Source organism: Protobothrops mucrosquamatus, unplaced genomic scaffold, assembly GCF_001527695.2.
Source record: "Protobothrops mucrosquamatus isolate PMUCROS unplaced genomic scaffold, P.Mucros_1.0 scaffold1911, whole genome shotgun sequence".
NCBI lineage: Eukaryota > Metazoa > Chordata > Lepidosauria > Squamata > Viperidae > Protobothrops > Protobothrops mucrosquamatus.
The window spans coordinates 223309-234545 of record NW_015388035.1 but is presented as its reverse complement, the minus strand read 5'-3'; the positions used below and the strand labels follow the sequence as shown (position 1 = coordinate 234545).

The following is an 11237-nucleotide window of genomic DNA, read 5'->3' as shown; positions in this document are numbered from 1 at the left end:
GGTTTGAAATCAGGACTATAGTTTTTTTTAAAAATTAAATAAATGTTCCTTTGTTATTACTATGGAACAATGTTTCAGAAGCCCAATAAATTTGCACAGAAACTGCTATCAAAGGATAAATAAAGGCGGAGGGATTGCAGCCTGATTAACATTAGTTGTGAGTGTCTTTTTCCAGAGCGAGAATNATAATGTTGAGTCATTGCAACGAGAGAGAACAGTGGCCGGATCAAACAGATTGTGCTCGCCAAGGACTCCAGCCTTGTTTGCTTCTATTAGAGCTAAAAGAATCGCTAACCAGAGACAGATTCAAGAAACAGGAATGTAGAATAAGGAGCTGGCCACGTTCCCAGGCCTAAGAATCTGCAGAATAAAAAGAGACTTTGCACATGCCAGTCAATCCAGGGGAATCAGCAGCCCACTTCTGCTTGCTTTTAGAGATTATCTTCATGATTATGCTGTTGTTTGAGCCAAAAACGTAGGTCAAGGGTGGGTGCAGCCCCTCTTGAACTAAACTAAGCCAGATTCTTTTTTGATTTGCATGACCGGCAAGAATTTGACTGCAGTGCAGCACAGGCTTGCAAGACGTTCTCCTTTTGACATTCTCCTTTTGACGTTCTCCTTTTGACGTTCTCCTTTTGACATTCTCCTTTTGACGTTCTCCTTTTGACGTTCTCCTTTTGACATTCTCCTTTTGACGTTCTCCTTTTGACGTTCTCCTTTTGACATTCTCCTTTTGACGTTCTCCTTTTGACGTTCTCCTCCCTTTTCCTTCGTCATCTCGGTGGCGCCTTTCCCAAACCACTGTGAAAAAGCAAAATGGGAATTGTGCTGTCTTCACAGTCGTGTGAACCGCTGCAGAGAGGCTAGAAGCAGAATCACCGGCTCCACCAGAACCTCTACCGCTTTGGACAAACCCGTGAGATGACTCTGAATATTTCACATGCAGGCCCCACGGACCGACTCGACGTGAGAACGGCGTTCCGGAGAGGAGTTAGGAAAACATGGTTTTCCTTTCAGCCGAAGTGAAGCGCCACAGTAGAGGAAGATGGAGACATGTTTGCTTGCTCCTGTCTGCTGGTGGTCCAAGATCCTTGCTCTTCCCAATCTTAGGGTTATTTACTTTAAATCAAATTGGGAAGAATAACCCTTTCAGCAGAAAAAAACAGTGTCCGCTGACACCGCTTCAAACGGAGAGCCGTGGTGTAACGTCGGCCACCTAGCTAGCTTTTTCTCCTTCTCCGGTGAGAATAAAAAACAAGAGCTGAAATCTGGAATCTGTTTTGTTTGTGGGTTTTGTATTTGAACACATATTCAATCCTGCCACTTGTCTGAAGTGCTACATTCATCTTGAAAGCAGGAAAGTCATTTTATCTGATGACTCACCCGCTGGTAAGCTGTCCTGGCACTGCAAATCTTAATGGAGGATTTTTTTAAAGCAAAACTAATCAATTATTTTCTCTCTCCCCCCCCCTCTCTCTCCTCTCTCTTCTCCCTCTCCCTCTCCCTCTCCCTCTCCCTCCCTCCCTCCTCTCTTTACAGGCACAAAAACCAAAGAAGGTATGGTGCAAAGTGTCACTTCCGGTAAGTGTTTTGAATGAGTGACATCCTCTCCTGTCTTCCTAAACCAGGGGTAGGCAACTTTGGCTTATGACTCGTGGACTTCAACTCCCAGAATTCCTGAACCAGCATGGCTCAGTATGGAAACCTCTCCCTTTCCCCTCAGCATGGCTGGCTCAGGAATTCTGGGAGTTAAAGTCCACGAGTCATAAAAGAGCCAAGGTGGCCTACCTCTGGCCTACACCAATGTATGGCTTGCATAAATACAAGGGAATTCGCTTATTTTCCAAAAATCGATCCATCTACTAACATTATGAATGTTCATACAGCGTGACATTAGAAAGATAGAGATAAAGGCCCAATATCTCCAGGTCTGCATCTGTTGGTGGTATTAGCACAATTTTTATTTGCTTTGGATGAATCACTTATCAATATAGATTATCAATAGACGATTGTAATGAAATATGGCCATTGTTCCATGAAATGCTTGTTATAGAACATATATCTGCAACATATATCTTCTTCTTCTTCTTCTCCTCCTCCTCCTCCTCCTCCTCCTCCTCCTCCTCCTCCTCCTCCTCCTCTTCTTCTTCTTCTTCTTCTTCTTCTTCTTCTTCTTCTTCTTCTTCTTCTTCTTTCTTTTGTCCTTTTGTTCTTGTGCAAGTTTTATTTGCCTTTCTCTTACTTTGTGGCACTCAATCAATAAAAGCAAAAGCAAACAAGAATTATGGTATAATGTGATTTATTTTTAGTTTAGAGAGAAAACAAGGTTATAGCCCCAGTGATGTCCACATCAAGAGAAACTAGAAGTAAGCCAATTATGTTATGACTGAATCTTTAATATGAGCATGTATCAACCTGCCATTTTCTGGCTAAAAGACCATTTCAGTTATCCACGACACATGTTTGCGCTGGGTGGACAAAAGCTACACTTTCACTCATGCAAAACTTCAAAATGGTTTGCCACATTTTTGAAGAATAATTACCAGCATGTTGTCCATGCGAAAAAATGATTGATGCGCTCATGGAGAGAACAAGGAAGTCTTGGTCCTTCTCTTTCAACATCAGAAGAGGGAAGGCATCTCAGCAGCTCTCAAGAAAGTTACTCCAAGTCAGAGAGAGGAAATGATCCATTAGAGTCTTTCTAGTAGGTCGACTCAAGAATGTCTTCTGAGGGGAGGACCAGATGGTGTTCCTCAATCCACTTATGCAATTTCCTTCATCCTTCCACTTCAGGGCTTTGTCATGCTATATTCTGAAAGCTGGTTTAGACTTGAGACATTCTTGGGGGTGGTCTTAAATCTCCATCAAGAGTCCAGAAAGTACACAATGATGGCTGAACAATCTGCCTCCAGACATTTTTGGGCTTGTGGAGGTCACCAAAACAGATGCTGGTTGTAAGACGTAGGTTGCAAAAATCCAATCCTTTGATCCTTTCAGAACTGACCTCCCCTGAAAGATCACAGATAATCTTAGTAGCTTCCAACCACATCTGAAGAAGTGGGACTTTCACCTTATCTTGATTCATCCTCTCAGTTTCTTTCTGCTTCAACTACAGTTGCTGAGAAGACCAAAGAACAGGCCAATCTCGTGGGAGATACTATGGTGAGCAGCGTGAACACAGTGGCAAAGCAGACGGTGGAAGGAGCGGAGACCGTTGTAACCACCAGTGGACTGGTCAAAAGGGTAGGTGTGATCTGTCAGTTTTGCCCCACGAATGAGACTTTACCATGTTCCTAACACTTTGCCTGTGAGGTAAGTCCACTGTGGGTGTGGTGATATTTGCCGCGAGAAACCATCCAGTTGAATGACCTCTGATCCCACAGGAATTCTTTAAAGAATGTTTAAATTCTTCAAATTCATAACTAGCGATAGCTTTGTTTGGAAGTAGGATGCCATGCCTAGAAATTATATTTTGGTTGGGTAGGGTAGATTCTGAAAAATGAGATGGTTCTCTTCTAACGTATTAGGCTGGCTGGACTTTGGGTCGTGAGCTCTTGATTTTGAGGGTGGCTGTGTCCATGTTTCGTGTCTCTCAATATGTCAAAGTTGTCAAATTTATATTGGCTTGGGGAAAGAAGGAACACACGGTGCAACACATCTTCTTCCTGTAATTGTGCTCCAGTTCAGAAAGAAAAGGGGGAAAATAAATCTCAAGATGCTCCTTTCCTGCCAGGTTAAAAATAGAACATGAGTCAGAGACATGAAGTCATGATGTGGGATGCAGAGCCCAAGAGAAACAAACAGAGGATGTGATTCTTAAGCCACCATTCGTAATTAGAGATGAGCTTGAAGTCTTCCTCCAGGCCAAGGAAACAGACAGACAATTGTTTGTATCCAAAATGGATGCTTGCCTCATTCGTGGATAAGTTGTTGAGGAGGCAGGGCAGGTAGATATAAGGGAAAGAGCTCAATCAATTCCTTTCCTGGTTCCTAAATTTAAACAATTAACTCCATGTATCATAGCAGTCAGCAGAGACATCACCCTGCCAACGAAAGTATGTATAGTCAAGGCCATGGTTTTCCCAGTTGCAATGTATGGCTGTGAAAGTTGGGCCATAAGAAAGGCTGAGGGCCAAAGAATTGAGGCCTTTGAACGATGGTGCTGGAGAAGACTCCTGCGAGTCCCCTGGACTGCAAGACCATCAAACCGGTCAGTCCTAGAGGAGATCAACCCCGACTGCTCTTTAGAAGGCCAGATCCTGAAGTTGAAACTCAAGTACTTTGGCTACCTAATGAGAAGAAAGGACTCACTGGAGAAGAGCCTGATGCTGGGAAAGACGGAGGGCAAGAGAAGAAGGGGACGACAGAGAATGAGGTGGCTGGATGGAGTCACTGAAGCAGGAGGCGTGAGCTTAAATGGACTCCAGAAGATGGTAGAGGACAGGAAGGTCTGGAGGAACGTTGTCCATGGGGTCGCGATAGGTCAGACACGACTTCACAACTAACAACAACAAGAAATCATAGCAGTCATATGGGAGACCACCAGGAGTCTTCAGATGGATGGGGAAGTGAAAAAGAAAATAAAAAACAAGAGTCCAGTTGTATCCAAACAGACAGCCAAAACTGAGTTTGAAGTTCAGCAGCAACAGGATGGGAGATGACTGTATAGTTGCATTGATTGTCTGTCTGCAACAGAAAAAAACAAAACAGTACACTGTGTGATATAGCAAATAGCATTCAACTTGAGTAAGCTTTTCAGTCTTTAAAGTCTATGTGCCTGGCCCTTTTGTACAGAAGAACATTCATGGGTCACCTCAGCCCAGCATTTTGTTCCAGAGGTATGCTCTCAACCCTTGCTGAGCAATCTGGGAACTGCAGTCCATACCCATCTGGAAGCTAGCCAGAATGAGAAAACCTGATTTGAAGGAATTTGCTCCAGCCTTCTTCTGGTCTTTGTGGCATCTGATGATACTTGATCTGTTCTTGTGTATTCTGTAGGATGACCTACATCCAGATCAGCATGAAAACCAGCCTGCTGGAGCTGGAGAAGAAGACATCTCAGTAGAAGCCACGGAGGTAAATCTCAGCTAGGCTATCCCCAGAATCTTTGATTGGGTGGGGGGTGAAGGGGTGTCAGGAAGTATCTAAAAATTCAAGATCACAAATATGTGATCAAAAAACTCTACTGTTCTTCACTTCCCTGTTGAGTTGGTTACCCTTTCTGTTCTCCATAAAGCGATTGCAGAACTTTGCTCTGCTGATTTCAAAATACTTCCTTCTGTTTTTTTTTCCTTTCCCACCTCTCTCTCTCACCCACCCCCACCCCAATTTCTAGACTATTTTGATATTCTGTTTAGCTGGGGGTGACAATTAAGAGTTGAAAGTAGATTAAAAATTCTTCAACTTCAACCATTGACTATCTGTGACCCTCCAGAGGGAGTCCAATAACACCCACACTAATTCGGTGATCGTAGATTATTGATTGAATCATTAATTAATGATATCGATTTGGCTTAATGTTAATAATAAAGGCAAGTCATTTCTTGAGATTTATTTAGCAGAACTCTTCTGGACTAAGCATGTTAATAGCTCAGAATGGCTTTTTTTTCGGACAAAAAGCCTCATTAAAGGATGGATCTACTTATTTACGTGTGTATACAAATCACAATTGATGCGGTCATTTTAATAATGTCATGCTTCTTACAATGCTATATTATTGCTGTTTAAATGGCGGCATTCAAGGTAGTTAACTCTAAGTCTTCTTCTTTTTTTTTTATTAAAAATTTTATAAAGTTTTACAATATAAATCCTCCCCTTCCCCTTCCCACCCTTCCACCCCCCCTCCCTCCCCCCTCACTTCCCAGTGCCAATCACAGGGTTAACAATAACATAATCATACTCTAATTAACATTAATCAACTATTAAAATAACATATCTATAACCAACTCTAAGTCTTCTTAATATAGACTTTAAAGAAATATGGAAATACACCAGGCATCTGTATTTGCCTATTGTTCTTGTTCTTGTTGCTATCATTGCCCTAGCAGTAGTAGCAGTCTTAATTATGTTTTTATACTGCACCAAATAATTAAGGTTCTTTGTAGCTTGCAACCAGATTTACAGAATATATCCACAGTAAAGAAAAAAACAATTGCAGTAAACAAATCAATCCAGCTCATAAACCTAATAATAACCAAATCCAACTCATTGGAGTTTATACTCGAGGCTCTACTGCCCAGCTATGTTTTGATATCCACACCTGAGTGGGGTGGGTGAGTTCTGGGGAAGATGCCTTAACTTATTTTCCTGGTTTTTTTTCCCCCTTCTTAGGGTGAAGGAAATTAACCTTCTCTAGAACTTCTACTACATTACGAAAAAATGAGAAGACCAGGAATCAACGCAGACCTGCTAGAGGTTGCAAACAGCAGGGAAATCTCTACTAACCCTAAGCTAACTTCACACAGCACGAGCAATGCTCACTTACCTAATTCTCACTATCCTAGCTGGGTGGCCAACTCTTTGATTGTACGTTTTAGGGCAATTCTACGCATCTCCCGTTGTGTCTCCTTTGTGGCTTCCTTCTTTGCCCTTCTTTGAGCCTTCCAAAGTGTGGTTTGAGAGCCATCTCACACTCTTGGGGTTGGAATCACTGATTAATATCTTTTGGCTCATTAGTACCGACCCTTGATTTCCCTAGAAAGGGCGGATGTTTTTTTTTTTTAAGAGACAAAATAAAATCTTGTTTCAACTAATCCCTTGTTCTTCTATTTCTTTTTTTAATTCGTCGGCCTGGATATAAGAATTGTCTGCTCACTAGTTTGCGATCATAATGTTGTGATTCTGTGCCAGCCTGTGCTCCTGGCAGTTGAGTCTGGGGAATCAGAGGAGGAGGAGGAGGAAGAGGAGGAGGAGGAGGAGGAGCCTGGGGAGCCATCAGAGTCAGAAGGAGGCTCTGATGAGCTACACTACAGGACTTACACACTGATGAAGAGGCTGGCCCTTCCACTCGTGAGAGCCAGCTGTGCTGTGAAGTGGAGTCGGACTCGGAAGAAGCACAGCTGAAAGAACTCAGAGACGCTTGTAAACGCAGGCAGGCCACACGAGTAGTTCAGAGGGAGGCAATGGGGCAGCTCCAGGGGAAGAGGGGAAAGCAGTGAGAAGCCACGCCTTGCGGGGCTGTGTAACAAAAAGGGAATGTGTGGGCAGGGCTGGTTGCTGGAGCCAACCGTTTGCAAAGAACTTCAGTGTCAAGAGATCCTGGTCTGTTTGTTTTGCCTGTGAATTATTTCTTGTTTTGACTCATCCTCTGTTTTGCTTTTGAACAAACTATCCATTGGAAAAGTGTTCTGTTGCTTTTGTTTTGTGGGGAAATGATCAGAACTGTATATCAAATAAAAAGGGTTGATTTTTTCCAGCCTACTATTAAAAGAAGGGTTGTCTTGTGAAGTAACAAGGACGTACGTAAGCTGGGACAGAACACATAAGAAGGCCTATGGGGACTTTGGGGAATGAGAAATAGCGTAAGGGCCGCATTATTTCCGATTTTCTTTTTTTTTAAGAAATACAAAATACAGTTACAACCTCAACTTTTTTGCTCGGCACGTTTAATAGGTTTCCTGTTAGCAACGGCATCATCTACTAGATCAGTGGTTCTTAACCTGGGCAATATCGCCCCCCCAGGGGGCGATTTCATTTTTCAGGGGTGTGATGGAACAAAAAGGGGCGACGTGGGGGCGAAGGAATGAAAAGGGGGCCATATGGGGGCGATGGAACGAGACTTTTGGGGGACACTTTTGAGACTTTTTCGTACAGTGAATCGCTGTATATCTGTCGTACAAAAACATCAGATCGCTCGCTATTAGTGGATTGAATTGTGTTTTCAAATGTTCCTCCAGCTAGCTTCAGTACAGAACACCGTACATATGTGAATACGCATCGCTTATCTTCATGCGCGTTGCGCAGCAGCCTCTACCCTTTTTATATTTCTTTTTGCGTCTTAAATTTCACTTGTAATTCAATCATTAAATATTACTGTTTTTCTTTTCGGGCATTTCACTTTCTTGCAATTGAATTTTGTTTTCAGTGGTCATTACAGTTAAGTGTCTTGAATAAATAAGATAATAATGAAATACATGTACCACGAAGTTTGGGAATAAAGTGACGGGTGGCACCAAAAATTTTTCACACAGTTGAGATATGGGGAAAAGACTGGAAATAAATTATTTGCATCGATATGTCCTGATGACAATTTTAAAGAAAACAAAACAAGTGTTTGCATAAATTGAATAATTATTTCCTATGTTGTGATTGAGAGGTTATGTTGGGGGAGGGGGGCGATGACAACTTCCTCATTGGCTCAAGGGGGCGATTCTTCAAAAAGGTTAAGAACCACTGGACTAGATGACAGGAATAACCTCCTTCCATCATTTCAAGGTGGGAGCAGATGCGATTCATGCCCTTTTTGTGATGACTTGACGACACACGCATTGCCGCTTGTTCCCCACGGGGATGCCAGTGGCCAGAAGAGTCGGCTCAACTCATTTGTAGGGAAACTTCCTAAACAGCTTGACGGGAATTTTTATCGCAGTCCAAATTTCCAGGCAGGAAAGCGAACAACGGAACGTTCAGCGAAAGGTCAATGGAAAGGGAAGGGAATCCGAACAACTGGAAAAGATCCTGTTTTTAGAAGGATGAGGTAGTAATTGTGAAAAGGCACCTAGGACTGAAACCTCAGATACTGTATATTTAGAGAGTGTGAGCTCCAGGAGAGGGGGAAAAAAGCTCCTATAGATCCTTACCAATCCAACATGGTTAGTGAATGTATTTTCAGGGACATCCAGGAACATACCAGCGTGTACATAACATAATGCAAGTCCTTCACAGACACAAATCCCTCCTTCCACTCAACTGTCCAACTTCGGCTAACATCAACCCAACTTGTTGCTTCTTGATATTTCAATGTCTATCAGGTTTCTCCTTCATTCCTACAGAGCTCTCCCTCCCGTTGCTACTACACACGTGTAAAGATAACAATCTCCTGTCCGTCATGCCTGAGAGCTAGTAATTTTATGGGCGTATCCATTTGGTTTTGCCATTTGTTGTCCGGTCGCTAAGTGGTGTCCAATCCTTTGCACCTCATGGACCAGAGTATGCCAGACCCCCCTGTCCTCCACTGTCTCCCAGAGTTTGCCCAAATTCACATTCATTGCGTCAATGGCCCTTTCTGACCATCTCATCCTCTGCCTTCAATGGGTTCGCCATGATCTAGGTCTAATTTATTTTCCTATTTTTCTTTTTTCATGTCTTAGTCTAGCCTACAACCCTGGGATTTCATGGTGGAGTCCCCTTCAGATGCTAAGCAATTTTGCCTGGGTAGGCTTCTTCTCTTAAAGCTTCACTGGGTGCTGCTGTTTAGCTGGGTCTTCAACCAGGTGCACTGCTATTAACAGGACTCTTCCAACGGCATCAGTGTACTTTATGGTTTATTTGTATTCAGAGTTAAGGATTTTTTTTTAAAAAAACCACAATATTATGAATGCAAAGCGGAGTGAAGAATCCACTGGCTTTGTTACTCTATGTTCAGAAAAAAACATCTTTTCAAATACTGTTTGAACTTAGTGTGTGTATCAAATGCACCAAAAAAAAAAAAAAATGCTTCACCAGGAATCACTGATGTAAAGTTGCCAGGAGATACTACACAATATTTTGCAAACAATCCAGTTCAGTACAGATCCAAACTTGCACTGCAGATTCCCCAATTTAAACATCACAACCGTATACTTTTCTGGCTAAAAGCTGAAACTTTCTAGTACAAAACTCACAGCCTGCTTATTTTGCTTGCTTCTGTTTACCATGTTTATTTCTCATCTCTTCTGAGAAGTTAACGTGTGTGTGTGTGTGTGTGTGTGTGTGTGTGTGTGTGTGTGTGTGTGTCCAATTCCCCAGAATCTGGGGAATTGAACTTCATGTTGAACTTAATGTTCAATTTCCAATCTCCAGTGGCTGTTTGCTCTTTTCTCCTTACTGAAAGTCCAGCTCAAGAGATTTGAGCCATTAAAGGCCAGTTCGGTGCCGCATTAAATGCTGAGAAAGCATGCCTGATTTACCAAAATAAACCACTTGGATAATGCAATTGCCTACGTCAATATTGGCAATACTACCGATGGAGCGTAAAGACCATTGGCCTAACCCCAACACAGCTGAACTGGAAGTTCAGCTTTGGCTTAGGAAAATCCAAAGAAGAAAGCAAGCGTTATGGATTAATTATCAATAATTTCAGGGATATTATTTATTCCCCTCTAAGTTATTAGGCCATTATTCATCCAGCTCAGCCTTTGCTGAACTCTGGAGGAGTGACTACAATTACAAAAACGATATTCTCAATGCTGATTGTTGGCTGGTGGTGATTTTGGTCAATGCCGATACGATTATCCTTGTCACTTCACTGGCTATTAATGGGTTACTAGTGACAGATTTTATCTTCCTGGGCTCCAAGATCACCACAGATGGGGACGGCAGCCAAGAAATTAAAAGACGCTTGCTCCTGGGGAGGAAAGCTATGGCAAATCTAGACAGCATACTAAAAAGCAGAGACATCACCCTGCCAACAAAAGTACGGATAGTCAAGGCCATGGTTTTCCCAGTTGCAATGTATGGATGTGAAAGTTGGACCATAAGAAAGGCTGAGCGCAAAAGAGGCCTTTGAACTATTCATTTATTTATTTATTTATTTATTATTCGAATTTATATCCCGCCCTTCTCCTTGCGGACTCAGGGCAGCTGACAATCGATTAAAAACACCACTAACAATTACAAAATTAAAATTAATTAAAATGAAATATTTAAATTGTCTGATTAAAATGTAATTAAAAACCCCTCTAAAAACCCCTCTTAAAAATTGCCCTAGGCCAGTCCCGCTTGTTGGAATAGCCATGTCTTGATGGCGCGGCGGAAGGAAGGGAGATCAGGGATCACCCTGATCTCTGGGGGTAGCTCATTCCAGAGGGTGGGAGCTCCCACAGAGAAGGCCCTCCCCCTGGGGGTCGCCAGCCGGCACTGTCTGGCCGACGGCACCCTGAGGAGACCCACCCTGTGGGAGCGTACTGGCCGATGGGAGGTAATCTGTGGCAGAAGGCGGTCTCGAAGGTATCCTGGTCCGCTGCCATGGAGCGCCTTAAAGATGATAGTCAGCACCTTGAAGCGCACCCGGAAGGCCACCGGCAGCCAATGCAGCTCGC

The 11237-nt window shown here is 42.8% G+C and overlaps 1 protein-coding gene across 1 annotated transcript; it reads left to right on the top strand.

The window, feature by feature from the left end:
* Positions 1-1535: 1535 nt before the first annotated feature.
* On the top strand, positions 1536-6703 carry LOC107294332 (gamma-synuclein; the record flags this gene model as incomplete). Its single annotated transcript, XM_015823561.1, has 4 exons — positions 1536-1581; positions 3116-3243; positions 4999-5076; positions 6331-6703. Coding segments are annotated over 4 exons (267 nt in total), but the record flags the coding sequence as incomplete, so codon positions are not given.
* Between the last annotated feature and the right edge of the window lie 4534 nt (positions 6704-11237).